This window comes from Fusarium coffeatum (genome assembly GCF_003316985.1).
Source record: "Fusarium coffeatum strain FIESC_28 chromosome Unknown BRIP53273_contig_54, whole genome shotgun sequence".
Taxonomy (NCBI): domain Eukaryota; kingdom Fungi; phylum Ascomycota; class Sordariomycetes; order Hypocreales; family Nectriaceae; genus Fusarium; species Fusarium coffeatum.
In genome coordinates, this window is record NW_022157851.1 from 87835 (window position 1) to 108000 (window position 20166).

Below are 20166 nucleotides of genomic sequence, written 5' to 3' on the forward strand. Positions count from 1 at the left end.
AGTTTCACCACTAAACTCCAGGACTCTTTAGTGCACTGTTTATCAGATGGCGCTAGAAAATTTACCGACACTGACCAAGTTTTAGTGCGGTCGATCCCGTCTGTCATCTCGATAGCGACAAACGCGGGAATAAAACATCAAAACAGTTTAATATCTAATAATAAAATCGCTATGCTATGGCTAAACTTGTGTATCTGCATCGCTTGCAAAACTAATTGATCCTGTATGTATACTCGTCGTCCCAGCAGCTGTTGTACTGGTCATCGTCCGTGACGCTTTCGTACCCTTCTCCTCATCATTTTCTGGTCGCGATGTCGCTTCGTCTACTGTTATTGTCGCAAGCGATCTATCGACGAATATTTGTTCGCTACCGGGTCCTTTTTCGGTGCCTTTCTTTTCGCGGTGTCGGGATCGCATGTGGCGGACTAAATTGCGGATGTGTGGCATGCAAGCTACCATGACGCCCACGCAAATCTCGACGCTGGACCAGATCATGGCCTTTTGAGCGTTGATGACTATATAGTCAGTATTGAATGTTAGACTGAGGGTTGAGACGTACCTGTCAAGTCGCGTGAACTTGCAAAGAGTACTAGTTCGTGGACTCTAATGGCGGCGACAATCGTGAGGCTGTTGATGATTAGTACAGTCATGACCCAAGCAGCATTTTGACTTACAAGATACCAACGCTAAACATGGCAATAACACCCAACTTCTTCTTAAACTTCAATCCAACGCCCCAGAGTTGACTTAGCGGCAAAACAAGCATCCAAACATCTAACGCCAGATTTAATGCCGCATGGGGCATCGTAAGTCGTATAATTCCCGTCATGACCCGTTTCGACTCCTTCGTCTGCCATCCCACCCAAAAGAAGCTCAACGGTTGTGTTTGAAAGAATGTCAGTATAAAGAACGTGACACCGGTGAGGACGTTGAAAGCTATGGTGAATTTTGTTACGATGCGGAATTTGTTGTCGGGGAAGATTCGTAGGAAGAAGCAGAGGATCGCGGCTTTGACGAGCATTAAGGCTGCCAGGTAGCATAGTTCGAGGAAGAAGAAGAGCCTGAAGCCTTCTGTTATTTCGTAGTCGGAGAGATACCATATATCGAGTCCAAGGCCGTTTTTAATCACTATCCAGTCAGCCAAATGGCGGTTCAACTTCGCAGAATGACTCACTGAACTGTAATAGTACCACGGTAGGAATCATAAGTATAAACGACGCCGCAGTCAAAGTATCGTCCAAAGCCCATCTCAACTTCAACTTGACCGTCGTCAACACCCTCAGAGCAAAGAACACAAGAGCAAACGCAGCCATGGTAAGAATAACCGTTCGGTATAGGAGGATATTATCCGTCGGTTCGATTCCGCATACCGCCGCTGACATTTTAATAAAATCCAAAGTTTGTCGTACCGTGCATTTCGCCGTTAGACAATCACCTATCGCATCGGCGAATTGCTTGTCGTCGCAGATAGCGCTCTGGTTCTTCCCCGCAAAAGCAGGTTGGCTGAATATCGTGATCAAGCAGTCGGCCTGTAACCCCATCAGCTATTGTTCAATAGTCGCATTCGTCCCAGGCAGTGGGTGGTGACGTACAGCACATTGTGGTGCATCTGAAAGTACCGAAGCAAGACTCTGCGCAGCAGCACCTCTTGCCAGCACCATCAAAAAGACGAGACGCTTCACAAGCGCCATGTTGAAAGTAACGCTCTTTCCATCAACAGTTAAGTGAAGGAAATAAAAGAAACGAGAGAAATAAAGACAAGACAAGCGGGGGGCGTGGAATGGTCTTATCACCATCCAAGCTGAGACATTTGTTGGTGCTATATCCGGTAGTGGCTGCATCTAAGTTCATCACAAGGTGATCGATCACAAAAAGCAAAGCTAACAATTCTTCAGCTCCGTCAGGAACGCACTTCCTAAAACATGGTAGTATGCCCTGCCAAGGCTAAGAGTGTGCCGTGGTTGGAATGTGGTGGAATGTAAGTGCATTCCTATGCGCCACAGCGGGTTAGGCGAGATTGGTTTGAGACATCATCGGGTTAACGGATGATTATAGATATATATCCCTCTTGCTCATCCGTAGTGCTCATGGCGATAATCTTTCTCTGAAACATATGCCAATGTGCTGGATATCGATCAGGGATACAAAATACGAACAACATTTATCTGGTTTGGAGATTAGGTTCCTGCGTTAGATCCCATGCCATATCCAGTTCAGCTCAATATACCAATCCTCATGCGGCGCACTATTCCCTATAGGCACCACATTGACCACATCTTATCCGCTGTCAAGAAGCTAGTGCCCCAACGCACCGGTCCGGAACGCTATCCGCCAGCATACAAAGACGCGATTGGATCCGTCTGGAATGCTACGTGAAAGTTACAGAGCAACTGTTTCCGGACTACACCCAGCTTCAGCCCTAGCTGACGATCTGGACCCTGTTTCAACCCGTTGGCGCGGCCGCTGGGAAATAATTAACGCCATTGATTTGGGGTTTGGGGGGCGATGAGAGGAGGAAAGGTTCAGGTTGGCCATCTACAGTCAGCCTCTCAGGGACGTCCGCTCGAGTCAGATCATGTGGCGTATAGCTTCTGAGCAAAACTTTTGATGTAGATCTGACAGCTGGATCCGAAACCGCGCTTTCGGGACATGCTACCATGGGCTTGGCAAGTTCTGTGTTCTCTCCAAACACTATATTTAAACCGGATCGTCGTGTTGGTGGTAGACCTCAAGCTCGTGGCAATAGTTGCAGGGAATCTGGATTACTTCAGTTGGAATGAGTGTGACACGTTGAATCGTGGATTTGGGTTGTGGCTCATGGTGAGGATGTGTTCCACGTGGGCAGTACGGTTGGGGAGTAGATTCACTTCGCCGAACACCCAGGTGGCTGACAAGGCCTGATCCGTCAAGATGTTGGAGCTTCATGTTCCAGCAAGAGCCAATAACTATCTTGATCTATGTCCAAGACACATTGTAAATCGTCGCGGTAGTGAATGGCATGTATTGATTTCCAGCCACAGGGTCTTTTCCAATGGCAATACTCAAGCTTTACGATATGCAGCTACTTGCCACCGGTAGATCTACTTACCTATACGCGTACCGTAGGCTGTGTACGCGATAATAGTTGGGCCACTCAAAAAAGCACAAATAGACATGTGCATAAACCGATCTTGATGGTTGATACAACGAAACGTGTGCGCATAATCGCGGAACTATTGAAGATACATCCTTGCGTGGGTTGTAACTTAAGGGCAAAGTGCCGTTTCTTACCTCGGAATGCCAGAACAGTTATTGCAGGAAATACAACCCCCGCCAAAACTAGGCGCACAAAGTTTAATGTGTCAGCCTCTATCCATGGTTCTGGGATGTTTGCTCCTGCAAGCGGCCGCTGGAGAAATGTGGCTTGTGCCGGAGACAATACTCCAGGGTTCGCCAAGTCTGACGCGTATATTATATCCTCGAAAACACCGACTTGTCGCATTTAGTAAGCTTCTAGAGTATGAGGTATGAGCTTGACGCTATCTATCTTGATGGGTTCTTGATCGTTTGCGCGTGAGTGTAGAGTTTCGGAGGATATCTCGCGTGTAAGCTTGGACTGGTCAAGATGTACGGCAAAGAATTTGCTGAAGGCGAGGTTGTAGAGAAATAGTCAGACGGATAGGATGGATTCTATGACTCAATCTCAGATGAGAAGTAATGCCATGAAATAGGTCCATGTGTCTCTCATCGCATTTATCACATCATCGCGTTCTCATCATGTTCAAGATCACTACCCTAGAGTTTGTACGAAGCAGTACGCAATCCTACATAAGATAAACACCATGATGACAATCCATCACGCAATTCATATGACCTTGTCTATTAAAAAATGGAATTCGATTACAAGAGTTGACGTGATCTCACAGTATATCAATGTGATCCATGAATAACTATCCAGCTCTTAGCGACAACAGATCCGTCGAGCATATTCACGAAGGGGTGCACACAAAAACAACAAATCTTTTCTCATGTCACCAACGGGTTTCAAGTCTTCCTCCAGACTAGAGCTTTGAGAGATATATCAGTGAGACCTACGAGTCTAATGAGAATGACGATGCGTCGCTGGAGTCAATGAGACGGTCTCCGGCTTGAGAGCATGTAAAGGGCATCCAATCGTCATGTTAAGATACTCATCTATCTTATCTTATCTTATCGACAATCATAAGAGGAAATACCGTCGCTTATCTCAATCTCAGTCAAAGCCACAGTAAATCTCACTAATCTTCACATCTGACTGAGCGTCAAATCTCACTAAAGTCCATGTCTCATCTCACTCATATCTCACTCAGTGAGTCTCACTCATGTCGATCACTCTCATCTCATCTCACTTCACATTAAGGCAAAAATGCTTTCGTAAGTCAACGCTCGGCCGATTAACCCATCAAGCCTCGGCTCAGCATATTCCGCTTTAACCCAAACCATCATAGTACAGATGAAATACGAGAACTAGCCTCTTCGAGTCCGGCCGCGGATATCCACCATCCACATGAAACGAGCCCCTGTCGATCGCAGTTCTTACTGCCTCTAGAAGGCTAGAACTGAAAATTACAGTGGTTCTACAGCAAAAAGTAAGCAGCAGTTTCTCTGTTTGGTTTGTGATGGTGTTGGGCAAAAGGGGTTTGCAGAGAGACAGTCCTTGGCGGCTGTTCTGGAGGTAACGTGACATTCACACACGGGATGGGAATTAAATTTTAAAAAGAAATGGGAATACGGTGAATGTGACCTGACCCGACCCTTCTCTCGTTTGGTATAAATAGATGGCGCTATGATGAGAGCCTCACGGCGGCTCGAGCTTGCACCTTGACAGCTAGACAGCCCTACTTCGTTTACTTCGTTTCTTTCATGGTACAGCTGATCACAATCATCGACCACCGCTCGTCAATCGGTCGCTGTTTTGTTTTTCATCTGCTATACGGACTAAATCTTGGACCGCGTGTTGATCTTTACACCAAGCGACTTAGGCTCAGAATTTGAGTTCGTATTCCACGAGTTGGTTGCATGTACCAAAGAACTTGACGTCAACGACCACGACAAAAAAGCCTCAATCGTACACTTTTCAATCAGAAGAACGATGATCTTGGCTTGAGGCTTGGTGTTTACTAATGGACGTTTTTATGATCCATATTTTATCCTTGATTTTCTGATCGATTCCCGTCATGATGTGGTGATACGTGGAGCCGTTGGCCAAGCTCGCGGGTTCGGCAATATCGGCCGAGGACAGTGAGAAACTCGTGTTCGTCCAATTAACCATGATACGATGCTTACATTCTACCCTGAAGCTTGTTTGTTGGCTCAGTGCTTTTATCGTCTTATCCCACTGCACATGAATGCTCAATCTGCAGAGTGGTTGCATTCAACTCTGGTCATCAGTGCTTCTGGCTTGCCTGACAATTCGCATTGAATGAATAAGTGCATGCATTTATCTGGGGACAATTTGTGGATGTCGCACAGTCAATTGAAGAACAACTCATGCCATGTGCAAAGAGGAGTACATCCAATGAGACATGGAGACCCATGCAGGAACAGACTCAAGCTTTTCAAAGCCGCGTGTCGATAAGGTTGTCTCGGCATATTCAACAAACGTAGATTTATTCGCGAACGATGATAAACCTCTGACTATGCCATGATGATAATTGATGCTTCTGTTGAGAAAAGAAAGGACTGGTCCCATCGTAACCATGTTGACTCAGCGTCGTATAGCGCATTTTAGTGGGATTGATTCGAAGCAGGGATCCAATCTCGGAAGTAACATCAAATACGGTCTTGATCACCAAATCAACAAGGGTACATTTACGATGAAGCTTGGAATTACACATAAAAGGTTAACGGCTTCGCTGACTCCGATGTCCACCGGTTGGTTTTTGCTTCTTCTCCACCGTCACTCGCAATGCCTAACAAATGAGGAGAATCTTGCTGGCCAAGGACGTTTACTGGGTATGCACGCGAGATTTTAGTGGACAACCGGTAAAGATCTACAGGGAACTTTTCCACCTCGTGTATGTAGCCAAGTGGCAGACCAGCCCCACGAAGCTTGCTGTAGCAACTGGTAGACGCCCAATATAATTGTGCCATTGTGACAAGGGATTCTGTCGCCCGCAGATCGCAAAAAAGTTCCTTACCCATCCAACCAACGCCGGCGTCAGATCATGGTGGTAGTCTAAGGCAGGAGACAGGGGTTTTCTAGCTCTATCTTCTACCCCGCAGGTTTAGCTATACGGTTCCTGGACCGCAGAGGTTACAATTGGTAGTGGCGTTTTAATTAAGGCGACCTAAAATAAAACCGTTACGAGTGGGAAGTTGACCAATGGCGGAGGCTCTAGAAGCAACCGCTTTTGGGTCTTAATTAACCGTATTAGACGAACACGATGTGTCCAGGAACCAGGATCTCGACTCGCCGTCACATCCGAAATGTTGCAACATCGTGATTCTCGACATGGTTATTATGGAGTCCCTTTTCGTCTTGTCCTCAATATCCACTCGAACTGCACCCGCCAACCTCAGCCCCCTTGTTGACAACTTGACAAGGATGACATCACGTTACCAGGATACCTATGGAGACCAACCCGTATTTCACACCCGGGACTGAGCGGAGTTGGGCCGACAGACGAGCCAAGGAGATGATAAGATCTCTTGGGGTACATGGAAAAGGAAGGAGGGACAGCATGTATAAGAATCCTTTCCCCAATCTCCCCATTTTCTGGTTTGCTTCCCTTTCCTCACCCACCTTTCGTTTAACCAGTCTTCACTCGTTTTATAGCACTCGTTAAACTTTACCTAATACAATATGCGTGGTCTTGTTATTCTCAGCGCGGCCGTTGCCGTTGCTAACGCCGCTGCCGTCGAGAAGAGGCACTACCCTCTTCCCGGCCAGGAGGAGCCCGTTCCCTCCGTCCCGGAGCCCAAGCCTACCGAGCCCGCTCACGGAGCTTACCCTCCTCCCAGCAACCAGTACCCTCCCCCGGAGCCCAGCAAGCCCTCCGGCGAGTACCCTCCTCCCGGTCCTCCTGGCGGCGACAAGCCTCATCCTCCTCCCGGTGGCGAGTACCCTCCTCCCGGTGGTGATAAGCCTCACCCTCCTAAGCCTACCGAGCCCAGCGGTGAATACCCTCCCCCTGGACCTCCCGGTGGTGAGCACCCTCCCAAGCCCACTGAGCCCGGACACGGCGGCGAGTACCCTCCCCCCGGACCTCCCGGTGGTGACAAGCCTCACCCTCCTAAGCCTACCGAGCCTAGTGGTGAATACCCTCCTCCTGGACCTCCCGGAGGTGAGCACCCTCCTCCCGAGGATACCACTGAGGTCCCTCCTCCTCACGAGACTCAGCCCACTGAGGTCTACCCTCCTCCTGGCGGCGTAACCACCGAGTACGCTCCTCCCAAGGATACTACTACTCAGGTCTACCCTCCTCCCCAGGACACCACTGAGGTCCCTCCTCCCAAGGGTACTACCACCGAGTATGCTCCTCCCAAGGACACCACCACTGAGGTTTACCCTCCACCTGAGGAGACCACCAGCGACTACACTCCTCCTGCTGAGTCTACCAGCGAGTACCCTCCTCCCGAGGAGACCACCACTGAGGGACACGAGGCTCCTTACCCTCCTCCTTCCGCTACCAAGCCCAGCCACACGAAGCCCATCTACACCAAGCCTTCGTACACCAAGCCTGGTTACCCCGGAACCACTGAGATGACTACCTCTACCATCTACACCACCGGTGTGTACACCGTCACTAAGTGCCCTCCTGAGGTTACCGACTGCCCTGAGAAGCCTCATGTCACCACTGAGACCATCGTCGTCGGCACCACCGTCTGCCCCGTCACCGAGGAGCACCCCGACAAGCCCACCAATGTCGAGACCATGCCCAGCTACACCAAGCCTGCTCAACACGAGACCACTGAGATGACCACCTCCACCATCTACACCACTGATGTCTACACTGTCACCAAGTGTCCTCCTGAGGTTACCGACTGCCCCGAGAAGCCTCACGTCACCACCAAGACTCACATTGTTGGCACCACGGTCTGCCCTGTCACTGAGGAGCACCCCACCAAGCCCACCAACGTCGAGACCATGCCCAGCTACACCAAGCCTGAGCAGATGACCACCACTCACATGACCACCTCAACCATCTACACCACCAAGGTCACCACTGTCACTAAGTGCCCTCCTGATGTTGTTGACTGCCCTGAGAAGCCTCACACCACCACCGAGACTCACGTTGTTGGCACCACCATCTGCCCTGTGACTGAGACTCACTCTGTTGTCCAGCCCCCCAAGGAGACTCACCCTGTTGTTCAGCCTCCTCACCCTGGCAACGGCACCTGGACTCCTCCTAAGCCTCAGCCTCCTAAGGAGACATACCCTGTCCCCGTTCCCGTTCCCAGCAAGCCTACTCAGCCTGAGCACCCTGGCAAGCCCGAGGAGCCTGAGAAGCCTCACCAGCCCGAGCAGCCCGAGCACCCTGAGCAGCCCCAGCCTCCCAAGGAGACCAAGCCTGTTCCTCAGCCTCCTAAGGAGACTCACCCTACCTACCCCACTCCTCCTCAGCCCGAGCAGCCCGAGAAGCCCGAGCAGCCTCAGCAACCCGAGAAGCCCCAAGAGCCTGAGCACCCTGCCCAGCCCGAGAAGCCCCAGGAGCCTGAGAAGCCTGAGTACCCCGCTCCTCCCGCTCCCACCAAGCCTGCCGAGACTGCTCCCGTTGTCCCTGCTCCTTCCAAGCCCGCTGAGACTTACCCTGCTCCTCCTGCTGCTACTCCCTCCGAGCCTGTTGAGGTTATCAACTCTGCTGGACGTGTTGGCGGTAGCATCTCGGCTGCTGTCTTCGCTGCTGGTATTGTCGCTTTCTTCCTGTAAATACCAACAACAAATTCTTTTTTAATTCAACTGCTCGGTACGGAGCAAACGAGTATATGACGGATTGGGGAAACTTATATATACGCTGTGTATCATCTTGATATGCACCTATTACCTGCACCTATTTATTACCTTCTAGATAAATAATTTCTTAGATTAATAAGACACCGTATCTTACACACATTTGATGCTCTCTTTTGCTTGCTTCTTCTGCTTCGTGATGAATGATGATGCTGAAGACATGTTGTCTAATAAAGCGACTGCTATTTCTCGTGCTCGTGGTTAAGTTGCAAGTGATTGCTTATTATCCTGATCGGGCTTGTGGTAAAGAAATGCCATTGACTCTGATATACTGAACGGGGCAAAGCTTCCGTCAACTACCTAGACTTGATATGTGTTAGTCCGAAAACACTTACACTCTCAACAAATTCCCTCACTTCCTCCGCTTACACGGAGCCTTTTTTCCTTCTCTCTTTTCCCTGCCCCTATTTAAGGTTTTTAAAGGTCAGTTATCAAGTCGTACAGTTCAAATCAACAGAAGTAAATAACCACAGATATTAACCTTCCCTAACATACTAGTACCATTACGATGTGATGGTTTATCCCTCGGAGTTCGCTTTGTAAGCATAATCAGTTGCGGATCTTGAATGGGTCTTCTACTGTGGGCACTTTGGTTCACTTTCTCACTACTCGTGGTTTGCTTGTGACACATCTGGTGATAAAGATGCCCGCAATGCGTACTTAGTAAAACATCACACGAACTGTCATTCGACAGTTATCCTTTCTGATAAACCTTCATTTTCTCACCATCTCACCATCAGTACAGATGTGTTATACCTTTCTCACAGATTAGTAAACATCACAACGATCATAGTCCCTACGTATCTTATCTTCAGGATAGGTACTTCCAGTTATAGTCTCTCAACACACCCACGCTAGCTACCATACTTAACCATACAAGAACTTGACTACCTCTCCTCTTAACATTGCCCCCTTATTTCTCATTGACATATATCTTACATAATCAAATTTTATGTCATATCCTTTCAACGCTATCATGGTATTGGACTCAGTCACTCCCCACTTATCATGCCCCGCCACATCAACATCAACATCAGCCTCAACACCACAACTCACTCGCCAACCACATCGCGACGCCCTCATCAAGACAATAATAATATTGACACAAGCTAATTGATTATTCCTTCTATCCGTGTGTGCATTCGAGGGCTCGGGGCTTAGGGCTACGGCATGGTCCAAATTCGACTATATAAACCTCTCTTCCTCCCTCCTGATCCCTTCTCTTCTTTTCCTCTTCCTTCATCATCATCATCAGTCTCTCCTCGATTGCTGAGACCTTGATATCTACGATTTTCGAGCGCTCGAGATCCGGATTGTGACAAAGCTTTATTGTGGAAACCTCCAATACCATAATCCCGAACGGTACCGATCGGAAAGGGTTTTCAACCGCTCGCGTTCCGGATTATTGTCAGCTGTCTCGACTCAAATCACCTTCAACACAATGAATCAGCAGGTTGAGATCAAAGACCCTGAGTAGGGTCACAGAGACTTTTGGGGCGTCGTACGCCTCTTCGACATTGACCAAAGATACAACGGTCAAGTCTTGCCCGGGCTATATGGGCAACACACCACTTTCACGCCTTTTCACCATGGTCAAACTGCCTCTGTTGATGAGAGCTCAGACGAACTGAAGGAACAAAGGGGCCTAGGCGTGATGGTCAATCATACATGGTCCGCTGAGGGTGACTCGGCATATCTGGCTCAGTACTGCGGTTTCAGAGATACCCAAGAGCTGACTGCCTACGTCGACATGATCGGTAAATGATACATAATCCTTCCATACGACGTTGTTACTGACTCTTATGATCCAGTCCCCGACATTGTCCATGAAGCGGCATTTATTGCCTCCGACCCAGTCGGGGTTGGTATCGGAGTCCTGTCAGGCCATGAGCGCCTTTCTTTGGTCTAGGAACACCAGAGAGGAGCGACAGGAGACGTTTCAACTTTCCAGAAGTTCATCCAACGAAATGACTTCTACAACCCTGGCGGACCGCGATACAGAGGTCGGGTCGGTCAGTACGACTTCACTGACGCATTCGACAAGCCCAGTCCCCTCGAGTTGCTCAAGGCCTACCACGAAAATCAAGCAATTCGCTCCTTCGTCGACCAGGTGGTGAGCTATTGCCCCAAGCCAACCTTTATCCCTGCGAGAAACTGGCATTTCCGTCACGTACGCAGGGATATCTTTCAGAACGAGAAGAGGGAGGTGCACCCCGAAGCTTTTGTGCTAGTGCATGCTGTTCAGCTGTTGTTGTTTGCTTCCCAGGACTGGCGTCCTGATCGTGTCTATTCTCGCGACATGACTCAGTACGAACATCGATTCCCCACTCCTGAGTTTATTGGAGGAGGTACGGACCAAGTTGTCGCCGGTTTGTTCTTCATGGAGGACCTCCACCGGGCCATCCTCCTATTCTACTACTTGGTCGATCGACGCCAGCAACATAACTGGGTCGGCAATGTTCCGGGCCCCAACGGAATCCAATTCGCGGGATATCACAGCCCAGATGCTGAAGCCAGCAGCACCGCTACCACTGATGCTGAACCCGTAGATGATGGCGGTCGAGTTGAGACAACGACATTCGTCTCGCAGTTAGGCCAATACTGTGCCGTCCAGTAAAGAAAGCGTCCAGAATTCAAGACATGCACCCCCCAGCCGACGAGATGCTTTGACAACGGCTGAAAGATCGGGTGATACGGATCTAAAGGTCCGAAACAGGGAATCAACTTCACTGATCGAGAAGGATGATGAGAAATGGGGAATTGGAAGGGGGTATTGTGGTAAAGGTGGAACGGTCAATAATTGATCCTTTGGAATGTTTTGGGGGGTAGCTATGCATGCAAGCTGTGCGACCTTATGCTATTGATCTTCTGAAGGGCAACGGGGTATATACCTACTATTATGGACGGAAGAAAGGAGTGCATCCCAGACAGACTACCTAATGCAGAGCAGTCAATGGAATCCCCTCGGCCGTAAGAGTCTTCCAATTTTCAAGAGCGTGGTTAGTGAGGACATTGAGGGGTACTGAGCTGTCCATCTACTTTGCAATCCAGGTCGAATGGCCCATAGCCCGGCATAAAACTTTCCTGATCCTTTATAACCCTCGATCATGTGGCCACGAGCACCTCAAACGACAGCGGATTAGTACAAAACTACACTTCATGAGAACACAACACACTCGGTTTATCTGCAGTTGACGTCTCCGACAAACGGAGTACACACACAAACCACCATGACTTCGATGTTTGCATATCATCCTTTTCCCTGTTCTGAGTTTGCACTTCTGGAAAAGGGCTAGCGATTGTCTACGGATCTGACACGATTCAACTTTAGTGTCAACGAAGAAGAAATGAGTACTTTAATGTAAAGCAACACCGAATTACATGAGACGCTTGGAGGAAGGCCCTGGTGGCCAGACGTGGTGCATTGAGTTTTATTACAGCGTAATGGATGAGTACTGGAAACTAAGTATGGAAACTAAGTACTTGAACACAACCAGCCGTGCTATATTCTACCGTTGGTAATCAGCTGGAAGTGCTACATGTCTTGCAGAAAGTTAGGAGAAGCGTATCTGATGGTCATCTGTTAGAGTGTCTACCAAGGCAGTTAGGATGAACTGGCTGAATCAAGACAATCCACCGCACTGGAGTTAACTGTAGGACTACGACTCACGTGCACAAGATTCTGTCATACCATACACTAATGTTAGCTCCTAATCAGGTATAAAATGGCTTCCCTTGATGATGTTCTTGTGGTCTCCTGTTCTTCTTACCACCAACATGACAAGTACCCGTAGTCACAATCTTATCATCTCGAGGATGAGTGACATTCTGAAAGCCATTTTAGGCAATAATGAACCCGATAGGCATAGAAGAATAATATCTATGTTTGAGCGAAACGAGCTTTGTCGCCTGGACGCGTTGTAACAGTGACCTGAAGTCGAAACATGTCATGCAAGTGAGGCCTATCTATTTGATACTGGCACGTGGAATTGTCCAAACCACTACCTCATCCTTGTCTTGGTAAAACTGACTCATTTCATCTCCTCAAGATCTTTCAAAGACTTCAACTCTTTCTCAACCCTCTCCCACAACCCCGCAACCCGATACGCACAAAGCCAAGTATTCTCCTTAACATCCTTCCCAACAACAACAAACCCCTCCGGAAACTTGAACGGAACCTGACAATGCCCAATATACGAAGCATACAACGGCTCACTCCTCTCTTTCACAGTCACAGCACTAAAATCTGCTTGAAACAAACCAGCTTTCGTCCAATTCGTATACGAAATCTGATACGTGTTCCCATTGCCGAAGAATACGGGTAGAGGCGCGATGGAGTCTAGGACCATAGCTTGGTATGCTTCTACCTGCTCGCGTGTTCTTTGCTCATTAAGTGCTGTTCGGAGTTGAAAGGCTGTTTTGCTGGTTGGGTTCTGTTTTATGGTGTTTGCGGGGAGGAGGAGGTTTGTGAAGCCGAAACAGTTGGAGATGAAGGGTTTGTCAGGGTCGAGGAGGTCTTTGGAGAGGGATTTGCGGAGGGACATGCCGATTTGGATGGTTACTGGACGATCGGAATCTGAAGGGAGATGGGATAGGGCGATGCGTGTCCACCAGGCCACAAGGACGTCGTTTTCTGTGAGGTAGGGATTCTTAACTCCAGCAACGACAAGTTCCTCCAGAGCAGTAGCATGAAGTCGCTTTAGGAACCAACCCGGTATGCAAACCATACGCGTCTCCTTCTTGCCCAAGGCGAGACTATATCCATTCCAAGCCACATACTTCATCAACGATACCGTCCCCATCCTCTCATGCGCCAAATTATGCTCTTCCTTAGGATGTCGTCCAAGTTCTTTCAATGGATCATAATCATAGCCCTGTTGCTCCGGTATGGGAATTCCCTTCATAGCACAAACCCACCCATCTACCAAGCCTTTCATGCCAAGCGCATCGCAAGCAAGATGTAGCCAATGTAATGTGACCAGCGTCGCATCTTTGAAAGAGACGACGTGGAGACCCAAAGATGGTCGGTCTGTAAAAAGATAGTCGTCGATGGAGGTGGGACATTCGCGACCGCAGGCTAGAGATACTGTTTCTTCTGGATCGCCTACTATGGAGGGGTAGGAGGATGGTTTGGGTAGGCGGGAGGCGATTGGATGGTCGTCTTTTGTGATCGTGGTTAAGTTGACGTGAGTGAAGGCGATCGCTGGTCGTTCTTTGTTGAATTGCGTTGGGATATGGTACTCAAGATACCCATCGTCCTGCAATTCTGTCAGTGACTCTCAACTAGACTTGACGGCATGGAACATACCTTTTTTCTCAATCGTCCACCCAACTTTCTCCATGTCCTCTCTGCAACTAACTTCTCCAAACTCCCCCTCAACTTCTCCGGATCAAGCACATCATCAAATACCTTCAAATTATACAGCGCAATCCTTCTATACAACGGACTATCATCCCAGGCATGTAAGGTAATGACTTCATCCGTGGGTATACGCGCCGGAGCGACAGGGCTGGCAAGGAACGACATGATTTTGAGACATGAAGGGTCTATGGGATCAGTTTAGTGGGGAGATGAGGTTTAAGGGTCTGGAAGGGGAAGCTCGGAAAAGACCCACTGCCGGTATTGTTGTGTTGGTTCGATGGAGTGCCTATCTAAGCGATGTTACCGAGATAGTGGAGCAGCGTTGGTTCAACGGCCGGGGAACAGGGTATCTTATCCACGCCGTGAGCTGATAATTTGATTAGAAGGACTTTTGATATGCTGTTGGTTCCTGTGTTTGTTAGTGTTTCCCGGTGATCCATCTTTCCCAGTTCAAGGTACCTTTGTTGGTGATGTAATAGATAACGTGGAACAATGTCCACTACTTTGCATTGTTCCTCGACTCCCGATCCTTCTTTCTCAAGCTTTCGTTGACGAAACTACAAGCACGATTTTCGAGTTATCACATTTGCTGCAGATTCAGCAGATGAAGAACTGACAAGTGACAATCTTTCTATCTGATCGATCACTAGCTAAAATGCTATTGTTTTTTTTTTCCTCAATGATAACGATACACGATACAAAAATTCTCATTTCACAATCCGAGGCTAAGGTTGATCCTTTGTTCCAGTAAGGCAGCATTCAACTGTGATATCCCCAGTCCGGATACCACCTCGGCGTTTGAGTCCCTCGAAAACACCCCACGTCCCTCTCGCCTATCACCTACGTGAACCATATAGTCGGTGCAGTCCTGTGAACCCAGTTTGTTTTTGCTTTTGGATATCGTTGCGCAATGGCTGTCAAGTCTTTGGATGGCCTCACGGGTGAGGAAATCGCCAAGATTGCCTATGCCCACCTTCCGATACAGCCTTCTGGCTTAGGCGCCGTTTGCGAGCTTCTTATCTATACATTCGGCATTATTTGTACGGCTGTCGTGTGTTTGAGAGCTTATGTGAGGACGTTCAGGGTCAAGAATGATCAGAAATGGAGGTTGAATGATTATTTGGCAGTGATTGGGTTTGTAAGTCCAGTCTCCATTACCTATTATCATCGCCAAGAAACACAACTAACATCATCCAGCTCCCATACATCCCAGCGAGCGTTCTAGGCGTCCTATCAGTCCACTACGGCATCGGCGCAACCGACAAAACCCTCGACACCCACCCGAACCGCAACTTCCTCACAGTCCGCGGCATGGAATACCTCATTCTCTACGAACTAATCTACTACGCCTCCTCCACCCTAACAAAATTCGCCATCGCAGTAACAATCCTCTACATCTGCGTCGAACATCGGTACAAGTACATAATGTACACAATCATGAGCATAATGGCCATAACAAGCTGTATCTGTGTGGTCTGGTTCTTCGTCAACTGTGTTCCATTCCAAGGATATTGGAATCCGGGGGTGGGCGAATGTAAAGCTGCGGATGGGTTCTTGAATCTGAGTTACGTGGGTACGGCGGCGCAGGTGGCGAGTGATTGGGCTTGTGCTACTACGCCTTTCTTTGTGGTGTGGAAGTTGCAGATGACGAGGAGGAGTAAGGTTGCTGTTGTGGCGGTTCTGGGGTTGGGTGTTTTGGCGAGTATTGCTGCTCTTATGAGGATCATTTCGTACAGGTATATTGATATACGAAAATATCCTGATGATCACTATGGTGAGTTGAAGCGGTCTGTGACTGAGATGTTACTAATAGTGCTTAGTTGCCCAAGGTAGACTTCTTCTATGGTCTGTCCTAGAATCTAGTCTGGCAATCATTGCGTGCTCGTTGCCATCGCTCAAGGTATTCGGTGGCTGCTTGACTAGATCTATGAACCGTTCAAAGGGGACACCTAAGCCAGTGAGTTGCTCCTCCCCATATTCATCTCGGATAGTACTGACAACATGACAGAAACTACCATATAATGGTTCAACGCCACTCCATCCACTTAGCCCTGGTGGGCATACGCGCTCTCAAGTATCGGGGAAGGGAAACTGGGATCGACTCGATGATGACTCGAGCGCAAGACATATCATAGTAGAAAGTCAGGTCGAAGTGGATAGTCGGTCTTTGCATGATCCTTATAAAGCGTCAAATAGCACGTTCCACTGAGTTTTAGTTGTCAATAAAACAAAATTTCACATGGAAGCAACCTCAAGGTGAAGATTCTGTGGGCAAACGCGTGTAATCATAGATTGGTTATGTACCGACGTAAGCAGCGACCGGCAGAGACATACTCTACCGACATATATACATTGAATAGAATCCCCGTCACATCGAATCATAGCACATCCGCCTCAAGCATGCCCTAGATACTTGGAAAGATACCAATCAAGCGTTGTAAGAGACAAGGTAGTCGCTTAGCAAGTGTTGGTCTTCTTGGGCTCACAAGCACCGTTCTTCTTGTCACAACCCTGGTATCCCTGGCACTGAACCTTGGGGTAGCAGTTGTTGCTGTAAGTAGCCTACAAAAATTAGCAACCTTCACATCTCTCATCATCAGATAACTCACCTTGTCACCGTAGTTGAGGTTAATGCCCATAAGCTCCCCACCATTAACAGCAGTCGTTCCCTCCATGTGCACACTCCTCTTGCAGTTGTTACTGCAGTTTCCACAAGATCGGTAAACCTTTCCATAGTCCTTGGCGTAGAAGTTAACAATATTCACATGGCCACAGCCGTTGTGCTGGATGATTTTGTCTGCAGCTTTGAATGCGCCTCCACCGATGATGTTGGCTGTGCCGCCGCCCTTAATTGAGATGGCGTCTTCGCAGACATCTTCGAACCAGACGAATTCGAGTGTGCAGGAGCCCTTGCAGTAGACGCCTTCGCGTTGGTTGGCGCCGATGATGACGTTACGGAGCTTAGCGCCGTCTTCAAGGACGAAGACTGTGTCTTTCTCGCCTGAGATTTTATTAGTGGGTGTTTAAAGACTAAGAGGCCGAGGAGACTCACCGCCTTCGGATTGGCCAGTGCATGCGACGCCGCGATCGTACTTTACCCAGCCAGCATCAAAGGTAGTTCCGCGAGGAATGTACTGAGGCGCATTGAGAGTCTTTGTGCCGGTGTGCTTGGGAAGACCGCCGCTGTAGCCTAGGCAGGCAAGCGTCGATGGGACGGTAGCTAGAACAGTGGCGAGAGTTGAGAAGTGCATGGTGAATGTTGAAATGCCAGTTGAGTCTGAAACTTCAAAGTGGATTCATAAGGGAAATAACCGGCCTTTTATGATCTTCATTGACCACCATTTGAAAGTTCCATAAGGCTTGGCCCGTGGCTCTAGATCTCTACCCTGCCTGCCAAGGCTGAACTCTCCAATTATCTCTGAACAACGACGTTAAACTTTGGGGTGGTATTCATCCCCAAGGCTTACCAGAAATCCCTCCAGTAAGATATCCTGTGAATGTAGTATCCAAGACCAAATGTGTCAGTGAGTAGCCATTATTCGTGGAAATAATTGTGGACTTGCGGGTGACGCTTGTCTTTATGCTTATAATGCTCCGAGCTCCGATTTCTTGATCGGGAAGGTCGTGGCTAATTGGAGCGGATTATTGGTTGCTTTTACTGTATTTAATGGAGATAGGTGCGCTTGTTGACACGGGATGAAGGACTGTGGTTCTTCATTATGTATGCATGCACTTTACCCGAATCGCGGAACTCGGACGGTACATCGGCTTTTGACGACATTTTGAATCAGCAATCTTCCTCGTATTCTCAAAAGTCTGTCTCATATACTGAATGTGATCAGTATCAAGTCCTATTAGATGCATTTCCGACCATGAACGATCATGAAGACTTCGGAAAAGTGCAGTCGCTTTGGATGACATGTAATTTGGCGTGATGTCGCATGAAGTAATTTCTGGACAAGGGCTTGGCGGTCTTGGCAACATGATTTGCCAGGATATCATGATCACACCGCAACTACTTCATTGTAAACGGTTGTTTTCATCAGCGGTGTATATGTTATCATATCACGTCGCTGCCAGGATCCCCAGAATGACTCTTCTGACTACTGGAGGCAGTTGCAGAGCTGATCTCAAACCAGACTTTCAAAAAGTCAATTAGATCTTAGAGACTTTAGTCTATTGTGGTAAAACAGGAAGTAAAAGGCAAATAGCTACGTAGAGTTCTGACCCTCCATGCTTTCTATAATCGCTGTGACGATCATCCATCTATAACCTCCTTCACGGCAGGCCTTCCACTAACCCTCTCCCACCACTCCCCCACATTCTTCCTCTCAGTAACAACATCCCCAAACCCACAAACAAACAACCTCTTAACAAGCGGAACATAATACAAATCCACAAGCGTAAACTCATCACCAGCCATATACTTTCTCCCTCCCAGCATCTTCTCCGCTACATCAAAGAACGCCTCCACAGCTTTCAACGAATCAGACACAACCTTTTCATCAGCTGGTATACCGATGAACTTCTTGGCGAACTTCTCAAAGGCGATTCGGCCGGCAGGCTCTGCAAAGTACTGTGTTTCGACAGATTGAGCTTGGTCGAAAAGCGCGCAGGCTTCAAGGTCTGTTGGTGAGGGGAGGAGGGGGAAGGAGTATTTTCGGGTAAGGTAGGTGCAGATTGCACGAGATTCATAAAGGGTGAAGCCATCGGGGAATGTGACTGCTGGGACTTTGCCCCACGGGTGGCGAGTGAAGTGATCTTTTGACTACAGTTTATGTTAGGTATGCAATATTTGAGTAGAGATGCTTGGGTGAGGTACCTTCTGTTCGCCCTTTGCAAGGTCAAGTAAGACAAACTCATAATCGTTGAAACCACCTTCTGCAAGGGTCAAACGGACTCTATCAGTGTTGGTGGAGCCACGAGCGCCATAGAGAGTAAAGGCAGGCATTTTGGAAGTATTAATGAGTCTTGAGAAAGATCTTGGAAATGACATGGAAGAGAGATGATTGATGATGAGACCTAAGAAAGCAATCAGTTCGCGATACTTTATATGAGGAAAATATTTTCAAGTTCACTAATCCGCATATTCCGACTTCGCGCTCGCGTATTACCGGTCTTTCAAAGTTTTCCATAGTCCATTTCAAACGCGAGCTCCATAATCCTTCGTGAATTTGTCATGGTGTTTAGGCACAAACCATGAACCACCATTTGCCCGCTCGCTCCCTCAACCTAATCGGGTTAGTGCTTACCTGGCGATCATATCCACCACGATCCATCCTGAATCCTTCTAAACTCTCACCTTTCATTCGTCTGTTGGCTCAGGTCCCCTTTTTCATCATTCTCAAACATAGTGATGCGGAAACAGAGCGCGGGTGGGAGAAAGACCAAGACGGGATGCGCGACGTGCAGGTGAGTTGAGGCGCTAGTGGTGAAAGGGTTATGCTGACTTGATAGGATCCGCAAGATCAAATGTGATGAAGCTAAGCCTTTTTGTCAGAAATGTGTCAAGACGGGTCGGACTTGCGATGGGTATGAATCGGTCTTCAGATCTTTCGCCAGTCCAGCTCCCCGAAGCGACGCCAAGGCAAGGGTCTCTCCAGAGTCAGCTCCGCTAGATGCTACATCCCTAAACCGGTACTTCTCCACCAAAACAATCTTCAACGTGGACGTCAGCTGTACCCAAGAAGCCGAACAAGTCCTCCAAGCAAGTCTAAACGATTCATCGATCCGTCATGCTCTTCTATGTCTGCGGACTCTACGGGAAGATCTTGAAACAGGTGATGACCCTGAACAGCAGACGTTGAGCTATAATTATGGTCTTCAACAATAC

General features: G+C 48.3%; 7 protein-coding genes across 7 annotated transcripts; 3 read left to right on the plus strand and 4 right to left on the minus strand.

The window, feature by feature from the left end:
- Positions 1-180: 180 nt before the first annotated feature.
- On the minus strand, positions 181-1691 carry FIESC28_02483 (uncharacterized protein; the record flags this gene model as incomplete). The annotated part of the gene is made up of 5 exons (XM_031156632.1): positions 181-515; positions 560-627; positions 675-1128; positions 1175-1529; positions 1593-1691. 5 exons carry the CDS (start codon positions 1689-1691, stop codon positions 181-183), a joined length of 1311 nt encoding a protein of 436 aa, XP_031019301.1.
- A 5132-nt stretch (positions 1692-6823) lies between these two features.
- On the plus strand, positions 6824-8890 carry FIESC28_02484 (uncharacterized protein; the record flags this gene model as incomplete). Its single annotated transcript, XM_031156633.1, has 1 exon — positions 6824-8890. The coding sequence occupies one exon, from the start codon at positions 6824-6826 to the stop codon at positions 8888-8890; it is 2067 nt and encodes a 688-aa protein (XP_031019302.1).
- A 1522-nt stretch (positions 8891-10412) lies between these two features.
- On the plus strand, positions 10413-11588 carry FIESC28_02485 (uncharacterized protein; the record flags this gene model as incomplete). The annotated part of the gene is made up of 4 exons (XM_031156634.1): positions 10413-10444; positions 10499-10728; positions 10783-10832; positions 10881-11588. The coding sequence occupies 4 exons, from the start codon at positions 10413-10415 to the stop codon at positions 11586-11588; spliced, it is 1020 nt and encodes a 339-aa protein (XP_031019303.1).
- A 1414-nt stretch (positions 11589-13002) lies between these two features.
- FIESC28_02486 (uncharacterized protein) lies at positions 13003-14498 on the minus strand (the record flags this gene model as incomplete). The annotated part of the gene is made up of 2 exons (XM_031156635.1): positions 13003-14229; positions 14280-14498. The coding sequence occupies 2 exons, from the start codon at positions 14496-14498 to the stop codon at positions 13003-13005; spliced, it is 1446 nt and encodes a 481-aa protein (XP_031019304.1).
- A 745-nt stretch (positions 14499-15243) lies between these two features.
- On the plus strand, positions 15244-16128 carry FIESC28_02487 (uncharacterized protein; the record flags this gene model as incomplete). The annotated part of the gene is made up of 3 exons (XM_031156636.1): positions 15244-15471; positions 15531-16069; positions 16119-16128. 3 exons carry the CDS (start codon positions 15244-15246, stop codon positions 16126-16128), a joined length of 777 nt encoding a protein of 258 aa, XP_031019305.1.
- A 662-nt stretch (positions 16129-16790) lies between these two features.
- FIESC28_02488 (uncharacterized protein) lies at positions 16791-17584 on the minus strand (the record flags this gene model as incomplete). The annotated part of the gene is made up of 3 exons (XM_031156637.1): positions 16791-16895; positions 16943-17334; positions 17386-17584. 3 exons carry the CDS (start codon positions 17582-17584, stop codon positions 16791-16793), a joined length of 696 nt encoding a protein of 231 aa, XP_031019306.1.
- A 1007-nt stretch (positions 17585-18591) lies between these two features.
- Positions 18592-19284, minus strand: FIESC28_02489 (uncharacterized protein; the record flags this gene model as incomplete). Its single annotated transcript, XM_031156638.1, has 2 exons — positions 18592-19101; positions 19156-19284. The coding sequence occupies 2 exons, from the start codon at positions 19282-19284 to the stop codon at positions 18592-18594; spliced, it is 639 nt and encodes a 212-aa protein (XP_031019307.1).
- Between the last annotated feature and the right edge of the window lie 882 nt (positions 19285-20166).